Source organism: Panthera onca, chromosome B4 (genome assembly GCF_046562875.1).
Source record: "Panthera onca isolate mPanOnc1 chromosome B4, mPanOnc1 haplotype 2, whole genome shotgun sequence".
Taxonomy (NCBI): Eukaryota; Metazoa; Chordata; class Mammalia; order Carnivora; family Felidae; genus Panthera; species Panthera onca.
This window is the reverse complement of record NC_138345.1, coordinates 62,452,817-62,470,038: the sequence shown is the minus strand read 5'-3', so window position 1 is coordinate 62,470,038 and position 17,222 is coordinate 62,452,817. Positions and strand designations below refer to the sequence as shown.

The 17,222-nt window shown below is 40.2% G+C and overlaps 1 protein-coding gene across 3 annotated transcripts in view; it reads left to right on the top strand.

Annotated features, from left to right (window-relative positions):
• TMTC1 (transmembrane O-mannosyltransferase targeting cadherins 1) overlaps nt 1-17,222 on the top strand; it is a 278,857-nt gene that overhangs the window by 8,223 nt on the left and 253,412 nt on the right. For all 3 annotated transcript variants that reach the window (XM_078449959.2, XM_078449960.2, XM_078449958.2), the window contains exon 2: nt 13,872-14,049. In XM_078449959.2, the coding sequence (XP_078306085.2) occupies nt 13,872-14,049 (178 nt within the window). The remainder of the gene's footprint in view (nt 1-13,871; nt 14,050-17,222) is intronic.

The following is a 17,222-nucleotide window of genomic DNA, read 5'->3' as shown; positions in this document are numbered from 1 at the left end:
TCTGTGCTAACAGCTCAGAGCCTGGAGCCTGCTTTGGATTCTGTGTCTCCCTCTCTCTCTGCCCCTCCCCTGCTCGAGCTCTGTCTCTGTCTCTCAAAAATAAATAAATTAATTAAAAAAAAACCTTTTCATTTTGAGATAATTGTACATTCCCCAGTTGTAACTAATAATACAGAGATCTCTTATAGCATTTATCCATTTTCCTCTAGGGTTAAGGTCTTGCATAATTATAGTATAATATCACAACCAGCAAACTGATATTGATACAATCCACAGCTTTTATTTACTTTTTACCAAGTTTACATATACTCTTTTTTATTTTTATTTTTGTTGAGTGTATATTTAATTCTATGCAGTTTTGTCACATGCAGATTTCTAACATTACCACTAGTCAAGATACAGAACAGTTTCATCACAAGGATCCTTCCTGCTTCTTTATCATAATTATAAACACCTAATTCATAATAACCCCCTAATTCATAACACCCCACCCTACTTCATAATCACTACTAATTTGTTCTCCATGTCTATAATTTTGTCATTTTGAGAATGCTATTTGTGGAATCATTTAGTATGTAACTTGTTGAGGTTGGCCTTTTTTTTTGCACTTAGCATAATTCTCTGGAGTTTATTCAGATTGTTGCATCTCAGTAGTTAATTCCTTCTATTGCTGAGTACTATTCCATTGTATAGATGTAGCACTGTTTACTTATTCACCTGTCGAAGGACATCTGGATTGTTTCCAGTTTTTGGCTGTTTCACAAATAAAACTGCTATAAACATTCATTTACACATTTGTATGTGAACATGTTTTATTTCTTTGGGATAAATGACCAGGATTGCAATTGCTGGGTCATATGGTGGTTGCATATTTAGTTTTTTAAGAAACTGGTAGACTGTTTTCCAGACCTTGTCATACTGTGTATGAGTAATCCAGTTTACTTTGCCTCCTCATCAGCATTTGGCATTATCATTGTTTTTTTTTATTGTAGCCATTCTGATAAGTGTACAGTGATAATCTCATTGTGATTTTAATTTGCATTTCCCTAATGGCTCTCGGTGTTAAATATACTTTCACGTGCTTATTTGCCCTCTGTATATCCTCTTTTGAAAAATGTCTCTTCATGTCTTTCACCCATTTCCTAAGTGGATTTTTTTTTGTTGTTGTTGAATTTTGAGATCTCTTCATATATCGTAGGTACAAGTCCTTTGTCAGCCATGTGGTTGGCACATATTTCCTCCCATTCTGTAGCCTCTTTTCATCCTCTTCAGAGGGTCTTTCTCAGTCCAAAACTCAAACCTAGTTTCTATTAAAATAGTTTATTACCTTTGATTCATTGAATGAACCTTGTACACACTGAGAGCTGGAAATTACCTTAAGAATAAACAATAAATAAATATGTTAATTAATAAGTAAAGATGTGTAATGCTTGTTTCTATAAAGGTACTTGCATGTATAGAAAGATATTAATCACAGTTTCTCTCAAATAAGAAATGAGCTGAATTTCGAGTGAGGAAATGGATTTTTAGAGGGTCTACTTTTACCAGTTTGCAGGACAGGGTATAAAGGAAAATGAAGGCAGTTTACCAAGATAGGGTGGCTTTGTACTATGTCAATTTAATGAAACTGGAATTTTGTTTCTTGGAAATTCCTTCCCTATATTGTGCTAGGTTATAGTTGTACACAAATTTCTTCCAGATATGGAAAGTGAAAGTGAGACTGCCTATCCCAGTCAGAAGGCTCGTGTCAAGAGAGTCTTGTGGGTTATCACAGACAGGCGGCTAACCCACTGCTGCTGTGTGACAGTGGCTAGGTCCCTGGCGCTTCCAGAACTTTCCAGATCATGGTGCTCTAGCTACTTCGTATCATGGTGCAAGTGTGAGTGCAGCTCTGTAGGGAAGAGTGCCAGCCTGTTTGCAAGCCACTCACATCATTAAAGTTGGAGCCTTCAAGGCGGTGAGAAGCAGAGGTACCTTGTAGTTCATCTTCGTGGCTTCCAGCTCTGTCTCCCTTTCCCCTACTTCAAGACCCTCCTTCCTCCCTCCCGAATGCCTGCCCTGCCTGCCCTGCTGGCTTTTGACATCTGTTACGGACAGAAGTGGCAGCCTTGCATAGGCTATTTAGCCAGCTTCCACAATTGTGAAAGGTCAACTCTCTACAGTAAATCCCTTCTGCTGTATCCTTCCCTGTGGTTCCGCTTCTGCAGTCAAACTTTAACTGATACAAACGGTCATCTGTGTTCCCTGAAGTGAATTTAGAATTCTAATGAGTTTCTGTTTCTAGTCAAACCTTACATCGGTCTTTTCGTAAGATCATTTCCAAGGGCACACAGGAATATTTTTGGACCCTTGTAGAGCAGAATCAAAACATCTGTGAAAACTTAATCTGCAGCAGTAACCTTTTTTATTTTGCTTCTTTATCCTCCACTGGCCATGACCTGTTTTTAACTCTGGAATCAGGACATTAACCACGTTCAGTCGCTTGGTAGACACTTAATTGACACAGAACCAAAACCCATGATGCCCATAACCTCCACCTTGAAATATGGCCCTGATTGATTTAAAAGGTGCTTAGCTTTTTAATTTTATTTCCTTTCTACCTCTTTCCTCTTGAGAAGAAGCTCCTGCTGGATTGCTAGCAGTGCCATTCTGCATCAGGAAGGAAGGAGAAGCTTCCTTCAACAAGGAAGATCCAATGGTTTTCAGGTTAAAGATGGGGAAATGAAGGCAAATTAAAGGACCTTAAACTCTTGATTCTCTCTCCATGTTTAGGCTATTAGATCATAGTGTTCTACCAGTTTGCTATAAAGTTTTATTTTATTGAAGGCTTCTGATGATGATATAAACCGTAAGAGTGAAAGTGGGTGGTTTAAAATGTCAGAGTTAAAAAATAGAATATCTTAATATGTGCAGCTGTAAGGATTTGCAACATTTTAATGCTTGGATCTGGAGAGGGTTTTTTTTTTTTTTTTTTTTTTTTTTTTGCAGCAGTTTGCATCTTTTAGTCACAGATGATACGCCAACCATGAAAATCAGCTCTAGCCTCTGTGCCCCAAAACTGAAAGAAATGGTGGAGTGTTCATTTTGGTTCTGTTTCTTTTGATTTGCCGCAACTCTTTGGAATTCATTTTGAGATAGTCTGTCTATTGCAGCAAAACTCATAAGTTTGTGTTCTGAGTCTATGATAAATGGACAAATGGAGATTGTTTGACTAGATTGTCTAGGATGTTCAGTGATGGATATAGCCAAGGAAAAATATGATTGGATGCGATAGAGATTTTATAGAGAAAAATGAAAAAATGGCCTCTGAAAATTTCATGCCAACTAAGGTTTATCTTAGAAACCCCAAGAGGAGGGGGTTAAGATTGTTGCCTGCTAGCATATACTTTAGATGTAAGATAAGCTTTAGACTACAGTCTGGCAGTGTAGGAAGGATGGAAAATGAGAGGAATATATTTTTGAATTATGAGGGTTTTTGTAGGTGAATCTCTCAATGGGGGCTTGGAAACACTTTTTTTTTTTAAATCAACAAATGTCTTTTTTATCTTCCTTTGGAGCTACATTCATGTTTTCCTTAAAATTTTCTTTAATTTCTTGTTTTTTTTTTTTTTTATTAGAGAGAGAGAGAGAGAGAGAGAGAGAGAGAGAATCCCAAGCAGAGTCCTGACATGGGGCTCAATCCCAGGACCCTGGGATCATGACCTGAGGCAAAATCATGAGTGGGATGCTTAACCAACTGAGCCACCTAGGCGTACGATGTTTTTCTTAACTTTGAATACATAGTTATCCCACTTAAAAGGATGGGGCAGGGTAAGGAATGCTTGGCCATGCGAGAGTAATGGCTCTGTTACTTTTCCAAATGATAAGAAATGGTTTCTGTTCTATGAGCCCCTGTTGATCTGACCCCTGACCTCTACCATCTAGTCTATCAATCTGCAGCTCATTCTAGAGTTCTTATGCCCTTTACAGGCCAAACCTGCTGCTGCTGCCTTTGCATTTTCTGAATTGCTTTCCCCAGACCTGTGCCCTCTTGCTCTCTCACCACTTTGAGTCCCTGTTCAAATGTCACTTCATCCTTTGCACTTTCCCTGGTTCCCCAATCCAAAATGGCAGACTCTCCTCCATATTTCATCCTTACTCTCTCACTCTGTACCTTCCTTGCCTTAGTAGCCCTCATTCCTATCTGACAACATGGATTTATTTTTGGCTTTTATCTTCTCTCATACTGTGTAAACTCCATGAGGTATATCTTTAGCACCTGGAGCCGTGCTTGTCATACAAAGTCAGGGCTTCATAAATTACTGTTAAAAGAATGAGTTAATTAATAACTTATGTGAATGCTTGACTTTTTCAGGTTAATATTTAGGTAGGGCTACACCTTTATATATAGGTGAAAAAGTCTGCTTGACTTATTTCTTGGTTTATTTACCTTTTGTCTTCCTCTGTCAAAGAGAAAAGTAGAGGCACATACAGATGGTTGCAGTGGGTCCTGCTTACTGGGCGGTTAAGGGCAATTTTGATTCTGAGAGGGGCAACTGTGGCTCCCTGTTGTCACCTGCTGTGACTGTGACTCTGTAGAGAATGAGGATCTACAGCGCTTTGCGACCCACCATTCTCCTCTTGAGTGGCATATTGATGTGTGCTGGTTGCTGGATGCTTGCTATAGATTTGAAGACCGGACACAGCAACTGTACCTTCTGAGGCAAACCCCAGAATTACACAGGGTTCTCTCCATACCCTACTGTCAGGGGACAAAAGCTCAGCCATGCCTGTGGCCCACAGTCTATAAAGAATGGCCATGTTTTTTCCAGCCAATGAGGTAGACATGAAATATTATTTCCGGTTGGATCAAATAGATTATAAGGCCCTGAAAATACTTTCTCAAGGGAACTATGATGGCTGTGACTTTCTGTCCCCAAGTATTACAGAATAAAGAATTTGTCTGGTTTTTATCCCAGGTTCCTGGGAGCTTCTAAACCCTTGGAATTTCCCGAGTGATGAGAGTGTCTCTGTTGTTCATGGTGGGCCTGAGACCACACTTCAGTTTATGTTAAGGAAGAGGTAACTCATGATGGGCCTCCAGATAGTTTCAGAACGTCGGCTGGCTCTGCTGGAAAGACCAAGCATATGATTAGGGAGACGGGACTTTGAGCCACATACCAGCCCTACCTTCCAACCTCTGGGAAGGGAAAGGGGAGCTGGAGATTGAGTTCAGTCACATGATGAAGGATTGAATCAATCAGCCTAAGTAATAAAACCCCACTTAAATTTTTTTTAAGTTTATTTATTTATTTTGAGGGAGAGAGTGAGCAGAGGAGAGGCAGAGAGAGAGGGAGAGAGAGGATCCCAAGCAGGTTCTGCATGTCAGCAGAGATGTGGGGCTTGATCTCACAAACTGTGAGATTATGACCTGAACTGAAATCGGGAGATGGACGCTTAACCGACTGAGCCACCCAGATGCCCAGAAACCCAAATTAAAAACTTGACGTAGAAGCTTGGTTGAGTTTCCTTGATTGGTAATCATACATCATTGTGCTGAGAGGGTGATGTGTCCTGAAGGCATGGATGGTTTGTGTTTAGGACCCTCCCAGATCTACTCCATGGATCTTTTCTTTTGATTGATTTTGATTTGTATGCTTTATAATAAAACTGCAGTCGTAAGCTTAACACTTTCTTAAATTCTGTGAGGCATTCCTGCAAATTCCTAACCTGAGAGAATCGTGGGAATCCCCTAATTTGTGGTCAGTTGGTCAGCAGTGCAGGTGGCCTGGGAACCATTGAACTTGCAGCTGGTATCTGAAGTGAGTAGAGTCCGAAGCAGGACTTTGTCCTCACATAAACTCTGGGTAGTCACTGTCAGAACTGCACTGCACCCAGGAACTTTACCAAACACATACCTTTAAAAGAGAACAAATTTCCAGGAGTGCCTGGGTGGCTCAGTCGATATAGTGTCCAACTCTTGATTTTGGCTCTGGTCATAATCCGAGGGTCCTGGGATTGAGCTCTGCATTAGGCTCCTCGATGAGCATGAAGCCAGCTCAAGATTCTCTGTCTCTCTCTTCCTCTCTCCACATCCCCGCTCATGATCTCTCTCTCTCTCTAAAATAAAAAAATAAAAATAAAAGAAAACAAATTTGCTAAAAATTGACAACCCCATTATAGTTATAACTGTACTTATATGATGTTTGGTGTTGATCTTTTAATTTTTATTATTTGCTGACTCTCTTTATGAAGATTTTCTTCTGGGACTTGCTGCCTTCTAGATATGGTCACTGATCTTCCTTTCCTCAATTTTCCCACCCTTTCTTTGATGCTATTGCTACTCTGAGCACTTATGAGACAATAGTGACAATAACTTCCCCTTGCATGGGGTGTGGGCTCCTCCTGACAAGCCCCTCCTCCCCTGTTCCCTCCCTATGGCTTCCTCATAGCCAGGCGAAGATGTGATGCCTTGAGCACAAACCAAAACCATGAATTTTATTTTTGTCTCAGAGCACCAATCTCCCCTTTGCACTGTTGTTTGCATTGGTGCTTGTGAATCACATCCTTTGGTTCTTTGATACATTAAGTGATGATGATTTGCTGATTTATTCTTGATACTAGAGGGAATGCAGAAGAAGAGCAACCAGAATGATTAAGGGCCAAAGGGATTCGCCTTGGAGGAAAACGAGAAAAAACAGATGTTGTTATTTATTGGTTGAATGATCTAAGGAGACTATGGAAACCACTTACAAACATTTGAGAGCTGGGAGGATGGCAGGAGAAGGGGAAGAAGAAAAATGGATGGGAATAGAGGAAGACAGGAGAATATACCGTATGTTCAGTATTGGGCTGTGGAAACTCACAAGGCAAGTGTTGGAGAGCCCATTATTGGATAGCAGAAACAGATTGTAAAGGGGTAAATGTAATTTTTTCTTTCCCCTAGTTTGTAGCTCTTATTGGAAAAAAATGTAAACTGGATTCTCCTGGTAAGTGTGGCAAACATATGTAGCCTTCCTTTAAGCTTTGTGATGCATGACTCTCATTGTTCTGAGTATCACCTGTTTTGAATCACTGGGTTTCTTGAGACAGATTTCTGGGCCCCATTTCAGATTTACTGACTTAGAATATCTTGGGATGGGATAAGGGAATCAGCAATTGTAGCTAGCACGCCAGGGGATTCAGAATCCTGTGAACCACTGGGACTCAGTGGGAGCATATGTTTCATGAGGTTGAGATGCCAAATATTGCTGGTGTAATATACAAAAAGGAATCCCAAAGCTCATTGAGATAAGGATGTTGCAATGCACTTATCACATGCTGCCTGCCCACACCTTCCTCCCACCACTCTACTACATTTCCTGAGAGGGCCAGATGATTTTCCCTTCACTGAGGCATTGAGAAATATATTAGCAGGGGAGCACCGACAACTTCGGGAAGCTCTGCGTGGACTCTTTTCTGTAGGCCAAGTGTGGTGTGGGAGATGCTGCGAGTGAGGTAGACTTTCTGATTTCAGTGGGGGTGATGGGACCCTGGAGTACCAGATGCCAAGTGGCAATGCTTAGCTGCCACAGACAAGGTGAGTGCTTTTACCATGATTGGCAGCAGGGATGCAGTAGTAATCACAATGTTTTGACCCCCTGAGAGGGGCCATTGGTGGTGACTAATCAGTCACATTGTCCCTAGGTATGAAGTAGATGGGCAGCCCTCTTAAATCTTGCTTCAGCTGTATACCACGAAAACTCCAGGTTTTGGGCCCCAAACCAGACGTGAGCCATGACCTCTTCTGGAGGCTCCAGACCTCTGCTAGTTTGTTGAGATGGAGCTGTTTGATTGATGTGGAGTTGGGGTTCCCTGGAGGAAAGACCCTAGTATATTTCCTAGCAGAAGTCTCTTCCAGAAGATACAGCCTGTTTTTGTTTTCTTAAACCAGAAGTATTTTCCAAAGAAGAAAATCAAGAGTAAGGGGCTTTGTTTATCTAGAGCTCCAGGGTATGCAGTTGTGAGGAGAAGGAAGTGCGGCCAATGGCTTTCTTCTCCCCTTCCCACCCCTCCTTCCGTGACATCTTGGTGCCAAACTGTGTGACCCTGTAACCTTTTCTGGGGACAGGTGCTCTCTGATTGCTGTGAGCTCATCATGGCCCCACCTTTCTGGACAGTTTTACGAGGAGGCAGAGGAGCTCAGACAGAGGAGGGGTATTAGCATTCATATTTGCCAAAGTCTGGAAGGCTTTCGAGCAGTCCGACATGGCTGTTCAGACTTTTTCTGGAAAAAAAAAAAATCCTATTGGCCAGTTTAGCTTTAAATGAGAAATGAAGGCTAAATGAAATAAAATTAGAGATTCTTACTGTTGACTGGGAAAGATGATCTTTTCAACTTTCAACTTAAGGTGAGTTTATGTGCTCATTCGGTAAACTTTCATTTAGAATCAATTCACTGTGTGCTAAGTGAGATGGATACTATGAGGAAAAGAAATTAATGTTTTACAGTGTATGAAAAAATGCTTGTAATATTTGAGGAATATAGTAAAAGAGTTTTAAAAAACTGATGTGTGCTATAATGGAGTCTGTTCGGGGTGACATGGAACCCTAGAGACTGTTCTTAGGTGGTATTTCAGGTGTGCTGTTTATCATGTCCCTGCATGGACATTTCTGGGTGTCCAAACACCCGTTCTAGTTTTAAATATTACTTCTTTGTTTTTGAGCTGAGGCCTGTCTCATAGCAGTTGTTGTTTCGTATTGTGGTAAATTGTGCATACTTGTGCCCTCTGAATAGGCAACGTGTTTCCATGCAGCCATGTAGTACTTCAAGAGAAGCTGGAAATTTTTATATAAAATCGTCTGTTTTAAAAATGTCGGTGGGGGGGGGCGCCTGGGTGGCTCAGTCGGTTAAGCGGCCGACTTCGGCTCAGGTCATGATCTCGCGGTCCGTGGGTTCGAACCCTGCGTCGGGCTCTGTGCTGACAGCTCGGAGCCTGGAACCTGTTTTGGATTCTGTGTCTCCCTCTCTCTGACCCTCCCCCGTTCATGCTCTGTCTCTCGCTGTCTCAAAAAAATAAATAAACGTTAAAAAAAATTAAAAAAAAAATGTCAGTAGGGTGCCTGGGTGGCTCAGTTGGTTGAGTGTCCAACTTCGGCTCAGGTCATGACCTCTCACGGTTTGTGGGTTTGAGCCCGGCGTTGGGCTCTGTGCTCACAGCTCAGAGCCTGGAGCCTGCTTCGGATTCTGTGTCTCCCTCTCTCTCTGCTCCTCCCCCACTCACGCTCTGTCTCTCTCTCTCAAAAATAAACAAACATTAAAAAATTTTTTTCAAAAGATAAAAAATAAATAAAAATAAAAATGTTGGTAAATTCGGGGCCCCTGGGTGGCTCAGTCAGTTCAACGTCTGACTCTTGGTTTCAGCTCAGATCATGATCTCAGGGTTGTGGGATGGAGACCTGCGGCAGGCTCTGTGCTGGCCGTGGAGCCTGCTTAAGATTCTGTCCCCCTCTACCACTTGCTTGTGTGCACTCCCTTTCTCTCAAAAAAAAAAAGTGGTAAATTAAAGAAAGAAAAGGTATACAGATGAAACAAAATAATTTGCAGACTTAAACTTGGCCCTTAGTCTATTTGCAACATTGTTATTGGATCTTAGTTTCCACTCAGAGAGGTACTTGAGTAAGTGCATTGCTTAAATATTTCATCATTCATTCATTTGTATATCCATCCACGTATCCACTTAATTTTGACAACTGTGAACCAGGCAGTATGCTAGATACTAGGGATACAGCCATAATATGGCAAAGATCATTTCCCTTGGAGGATTTGGTATTATTTCTGTCATCTTTCTTTAGGCTGAGCATCCTCCATTTCCTCAAGCCTACCTTCCTGAGACATCACTTTGAGACTCCCCATCCTTCAGCATCCTGGAGCTCTCCTGTGAAGATGCTCCAGCGTTTAAGTAGCACTCACAGAGGCTGCTGCCCCACATTGGATACCACCTACCTTTACTGTCCCGCATGCAGACAGAATGTCTCCCTCTTTCCTATCTCTGCACCTGGTAGGTTCTCCCCTTGCTAGGTTTCTTTCACTGTTAATTATCTGCTTAGTGTCTCTCTTTCTCTGGTAGCAGATGCCATGTCTTCTCCTCGTGTCTCTGGGCCCTACATCACACCTGACATGTAGTAGGTACTCAATAAATATCTGTTAGAGTGAATTGAAATGAAAATTAGTTGGACTTATGCAGAACCCTGTCTGTGGTTTGGTCTGTTTTGATAGCCAGGACATAATAACTCTGAGTTTAGAGTAAACTAACAGCTCTTGGACACATTCCCTGCCCAATTAAAATGTGAGGTTCATCAGTTGAACCCCCTTTTTGTGAACCCGTATTGGATCCTAGGATCAGAGATTCTTTTTCCAATGCTCACAAATAACATTTTGTTATTATTTCATCTCAAGATCACTTGTTTATAGTTTGAAGAGTTCACTCTCTATCTTTTTAGATACTTGGGAACTTCTCCTAACTTTAGATTCTCAGTAATTTCTTAAAGCTTAGATTTGCCAGTAACTGGTACCATGTGAGAGGCTTTCAGTTACTTTAGTACTGCGGTGGATCCCCATTCAGTAATTTATTTTTATATTTTGGGGTCTAAATGAATTCCCTTGAAACACCAAGCATTTTTTTCCTAACCAGTTTCCAGGAATAATAATATGATGGTAGCTATACTTGTGGTAAACATAATAGCATGTGTATAAACGTGTCAAATCACTAAGTTGTACACTTGAAACTAATGTAATATTGTGTGTCAACTATACTCAGATTAAAAAAAATCCTCCCCCCAAAAATCAGGGATTTGGCTTATTAGATGTCTTGCCTTCTCTCTATTGTCATCTTATGATTATCACAGTATGATGCATCCTTGTATACTAAAAAGAAAAGTCCTGTTTCTTCTTCTGCTTATAGTCCATACTTCTGACACCAGATATGTAGGGCTTTTTTTCCACAGTGATCAATTCTCAGTGTCCTACAGTATGTGGATATCCTGCAATTCAATGTAATTCTGCCACTGTTTGTCTGGAGTTAGCATTAGATCCCCCAGGTTAAGGGCTCATTTCCTTCCACAAGACTCACCCCATTTCAGATACCAGTTGCAAGTCGTGGGTCCCTAGATTGCCACACTTCTGTCTAACTTGGTTGTTAAATCAGTGTTCCCATGAGCCCCTCCTCAGGTTCAATAATTTGCTATAATGGCCCACAGAACTCAAGCAGACACTTACTTAATGTTTACTGGCTTATTATAGAATAAAGGATATAGATGAACAGCCAGATGAAGAGATGCTTAGGTGGGGTCTGGAGGGTCCCAAGCACAGGAGCTTCTGTCCCTGTGAAATTGAGGTGTGCCACCTGCCCAGCTTGTGGATGTGCTCACCAATGTGGAAGTTCTCCAAAACCTGTAGTTCAGAGATTTTTATGGAGGCTTCATCAAGTAGGCATCACTGATAATTAACTCAATCTCTAGCCCTTCTCCAATCCCTGGGGTGGAGGAGGGGGAGAGGGAGAAAGGCTGGAAGTTCTAAGCTTCTAATCATAACTCGATCTTTCTGGTGACCAGCCCCCATCCAGAAGCCATCCAGGAGCCTACCAAGAGTCATGTTATTAGAGCAAAAGGTAATCCTATCACTTAGGAAGTTCCAAGGGATTTAGGAGCTCTGTGTCAGGAACCGGGGCCAAAGACCAAGAATTGGAACAAAAGATACTCCTACTACCTTTATAACTTAAGAAATTACAAAGGTTTTACCATCTCTACCAGGAGTTGGGATGAAGACCAAAATGCATATTTATTATATTACAATGTCATATCTGTCTGTTTATATCTGTATATCTATCTATATCTATCTTTGAACACTTTTCAGGTTATTTCCTTACGGAAAATTCCTAGAAGTGGAATTTTTGATCAAAGGTCATGTACTTCTTTAAAAAAATTTTTTTTTAATGTCTCTTACTTATTTTTGAGAGAGAGACAAAGTGCTAGTGGGGAATGGGCAGAGAGAAAGGGAGACACAGAATCCAAAGCAGGCTCCAGGTTCCTAGCTGTCAGCACAGAGCCTCACATGGGGCTTGAACTCATGAACCATGAGATCATGACCTGAGCCTTAGTCAGGCTTAACCCACTGAGCCACCCAGGCACCCCCAAAAGTTACGTACTTCTTAAAGCCTTTGCTATGTATTGACAAATTTGAGACCTTCCCAGTGGTTGTGAGATAGTTTGCCTATTTAGTTTTTTTGCCCTGAGTGTGAATGAACTTTAAATGAATGGCTTAGTTGGTCTGGAAAGCTTAGCCTGATGAAAATCAGCCTCAGGAGGATGGGCTCTCTGGGAACTGCACCTAAGTTCTCCGAGGATAGGGACCTGGTCTTGCCCTTTCTCAAAGCTCCACCGTCTTAAGCTCTGATTTCCAACAGCTCTCTCACCATAGGTGGGTCCTCTTGAACTGGAATGGGATGCGATTCTCTCTCCTTTAGCTGTACCTGACCATTCCTCTTTCCCTCCATATGTTTCACGCTACATTCCTGTCTTAAGGACTCTGGGGTGTGTGCAGAGTAGTGGGTCCGCCAACATACAGCTGGCTTGAATCTTACCTCGGAGCCCTGAAGTTTGATTCCACAAAACAGTTCATTTTTTCTAGGCTTAGTTAGGACCATGATTACTTCAGTGGGAACGGAATTGGCGTCAATTAGTAACTATGACATTTATATTCATGTGTCCAAATAAAGCTTGAGATGCTTAAAATTCTGTTAAATTTGTGCATGAATCAAGTCAAGTATTTAGAATATGCATATGCCATCGCTAAAGTTGACTTTTTCATTCTCGATTGTTTTGGCAAAGAGGAGGTGTTTCTATAAGAGAAGCAGATCAAGGGCATGAGAATAAAGACATGGGATTACTGTTTCAGTAAAATAAGCTGGAATATAGACAACTAGAGGCAACCCCCCTTAGAGTATATATGCTCCCCCAAAAGAATCATGCCTTATACAACTATTTTTTTCTGTAACCCCACAGAGTCAATTGGAGACACTATGTCCTGTTATTAAATTTAAGGCAACCTTCAGAAGTGTCTCTGTTCTGCATTTCATAGTAAAGTATTTTTAAAGATGTTGAACAATAAATTTCCCTTCTTTTTGTGACACTCTTTAGTTTCTTCGTCGTAATTTTAGAATTCAGATTTTGAGATCTGTGGGAATTTATGTTAGAAAACATTTAATACAGATTCTGAAATGCTATGCTTTTGCTCATCCTTTTAATTTCAGCTGCAGCTGGTAATAGTGTCTTTAGGTGCACTGAAGATCCCTTGTGGGGTGGTAATTAATGATCATTCCGGGTGCATAGTCTGGAAATTTGGTTCCTGGTGGGTATTCTGGGTGAGAGAACACGTTCATGCTTGATTTGTCCCAACTCTGACCACAGTCACAGTCTTGTGGCTTTTCTGTCTTCTCCAGCGGCTGCATCTCTGACCCAGAGCACTGTGGACTTGCTTTTGAACCCTCAGCTCCTTGGGAAGAGCTGGTAGTGAAAGCAAGAGTCTCTCGGGGCTGTTTGCATTAGCCACGGAGTGAAGGAAAAACAGGTCCAGCACCTAGCTGCCTGTCTTCTCGGGCCACAGGGTTTTCTGAAATAATATTGTATTGCTTTTGCAATGACTTTTGCAGATAGGAAAATTCTGAGATAGGGAAAAAATGATACTTGTATATGTAGAGTAATCTGATGTTGGGAGTCATCCATTAAAAATAACTGATTGAACAGCTTATCTTTTTTAAATGATCAGTTCCCTCTGCTTTCTCTGCTCCCTTGCGCTTATGTTTTCTGTTTGTAGCTGATTCCATTTTTGTTTTTGTTTTTATCTTTTTTTACAGGCTGAACGTATTTTTGACTGGTATGAACCCATTCTACTTTCATGCAGTGAATGTGATTTTGCACTGCCTAGTGACCCTTGTCCTGATGTACACCTGTGACAAAGCTGTCTTCAGGAATCGCAGACTTGCTTTTGCTACGGCGTTGCTTTTTGCTGTGCATCCTATCCACACGGAGGCAGTGAGTATCCCTGGAACTTAATGAAACAATGAACTAAAACAAAAAACAAAACAAAAAACAAAACAACAACAACAACAACAACAAAATGAGCCTTTCAAAACCACGGTAATTCAGTGCTCCACTAAAGTGTTTGTCTATGTATAAACCATTCTGCTTGACAACTTTTCTTTTTGAATGTTCAAATGGCCTTCAGAATTTAACTGCTTTTCTAAATAACCACTGTTGTTATTACACGTAGTAATAAATGGCCACAGTTTATTTGAATAAAATGTAAGTTCTAACGTGTTTTAAACAGCACAGGGCATTTTGCGATACTTGTCCTGCCGAGGCATTGTTCTTGCTCTGCGTTTGTATTTTACCTTTTCTCTCTGTGCTTTTTATTTACAATATTTATGATGCTGAGCTGTGAGTAAGAGGAAAGACTAAAAAGTTAGACTTACATTCTTCAAGTTAGAAAGACAGACTTAAGAGAGGGATTTATAAATAGGTTTCTAAGTTATTTCGTGTGAAGTGTAGTTATTTGGTGGGTGATGACAAATTTATTTAAAAGATAGTTCAAATCTGTGGTCCTCTTTAAAATAGGTATTTAATCATGCACCCAGAAGGCATTATCAATTTATCTCATTTCACATCTCACTAATACTTGGTTTATTTTAGCATAACTCAGTAACCACAGTTGGTTTATTTTATATGTATTGCTGGGGGCAGATGAAGACTTTCTAAGGGGTATGTTTTAAAAGAATCATTTCCAGAGCCTCAGCTTGCATCTGGACACTTTCCTACAGTTTATCTGTCTCAGAACATGCCTGGGGTCAAAGTGTCAAGTTGGTTCTTCTCTCTGTCATCCCCTTTCTTTTTTTAAAAAAAAAAAGTTTATTTATTTATTTATTTTTGAGAGAGAGAGAAAGAGAGAGAGAGGGGTGGGGCAGAGAGAGAGGGAGAAGAATCCCAAGCTGGCTTCGCACCAGCAGTGCAGAGCCTGATGTGGGGCTCAAACTCACTAACTCTGAGATCGTGACCTGAGCGGAAATCAAGAGTTGGATGCTCAACCAACTGAGCCACCCAGGCACCCCTTCCTCCTCTCCTTTCAATTGTCCTTCTCTCATTGAAAAATAAGAAGGACATTGAAGAGGGCACTTGTTGGGATGAGGACTGGCTGTTGTACATAAGCAATGAATCACGGGAATCTACCTCCAAAACCAAGAGCACACTGTATATACACTGTGTGTTAGCCAACTTGACAGTAAATTATATTTAAAAAAAGAAAAAGAAAAAGAAGAATGTCTCAAATACATCAGACTTTTACTATTCCCCAGGTATAGAAATCTCTGAGATACCTTACAAAGAAACAATTTGATATATTGGTGTCAGCAAAGCCTCCTTCAATGAAGGCATCATAGACCCGAAGATGAGCTTCATATCACGCTCTGTCTTACACATATTTCTGTGAAGAATACAGCATGGCATTAGAAGTAGGGTACGGTGGCCTGTGTTGATCTTCTGAATTCAGAAGTGAGATGGTTGTCATGGGAATGCATAATAATATGTTCATTTGAATTGACATAAGAAGTTTGATTTGGCCAATTGGTTTTATAATGAGGACTGGTTTTGCCAGTTAGGCTATATGTGATAGATATTTTCCACACACAGTATTGTAAATCTGTAAGCCCAAGATTTTGATACAAATCTATTTGGAGTGAGTGACAAAGAAAAAATGATTTTACAAAAACAATTACATTACTTAAGGTAAATTTCCCTGCCGTTCCTTGAGTGCCTCTCAAAAGGTGCCTCTAAGTGGAAGATTATGCTATAACTGTTATTAAGAAGTGTATTTTTATATCTAAGAGCTACTTATCATTTTTTCAATTTGTGATGTATTAAAAACTTATGTATTAACACTAAGTGGAATAATAATATAAAATTGAAAATTTAACAGTTATCACAAGGACGTTTACAATAAATTTAAATATATAAGTATTTTTATTACAGGGAGGAGATGGTAAGTAGAATATTTTTAAGCATAACTATTTAATACATTAATAAACAATGCTGAGGAGGAAATAAAATAGAAATAAGAGTTCAAGGGGAAATGGGTGTGAAATATCCATCATTTAATGAAGAGCCTGTTCATGTTTGTGTAAATGGAAAACAATGAGCTTCAAATTGCTGTGGTACATTCCAGATTCCATTTGGTACATTTAAAACAGTAATATTATGGCCTTATTTTGAAATGTCAGTATTTACAATGCATAGGAAATTAGATCCTTGCAAGTATTTAAAATTATGATGAAAAATTTTAGATATGAATTTTAAAAGATGAGAGAGATACAAAAGTTTTTAATATTCTTTTTGGATGTCATATGAAGAGAAATAATCAAAGACTATTACTCCTAGCCATATAGAATATATGACACCAGGTCAAAGTACAGTTGAAAATATGTGTGTGGAGCGTCTTGGGGAACATTTTTTCAGGAAAGAATAAATGAATAGGACAATAACGGTCTTAATTCTATGCTTGCAAAGAGGGAGAGCAGGTAACCTTGGACAGTGAGATCATGATCTGGTAGAGTTAGGTCGAATTCTAAGAAAAAAAATCCTGTTAGCAAAGTGACCTTTAAAAAAAGGTTTCATTAAGGAGACACCTTGGGTGGCTCAGTTGGTTGAGCGTCCAGCTCTTGGTGTCCTCTCAGGTCATGATCTCACAGTTTGTGAGTTTGAGCCCTGTATCAGGCTCTGCACTGACAGCACAGAGCCTGCTTGGGATTCTCTCTAGTCCTCTTTCTCTGCCCTCCTCCCTCTTCCTCCCCAAATCCCCCCCACCCCCACTCATGCTCTCTCTTTCTTACAATAAATAGACTTAAAAAAATGAAAAGGTTTCAATAAGCTTTTGTACTAATAAAAAAAAATCCATGATAACACAATTATAGGGACAAAGGAGTCTGAGGGCTAGACATTTAAGGAAAAAGTTTAAAGAAACTATTTGCATTCACAAGGAATGAGAGAAGTGTAGGAAGGAAGTGAAGGAAGTAAAGAAATTTGACTTACATAACAATCTATACTAGGAAGTAAAATCAAGATACTATTTCAGTTATAGGTAATAGTTTAGGTTTCTAAGGAAGAAGACAGAGAAATAGAAAAAAAGGTATTGTGTTGTGGAAGACTTAGTGACAAAT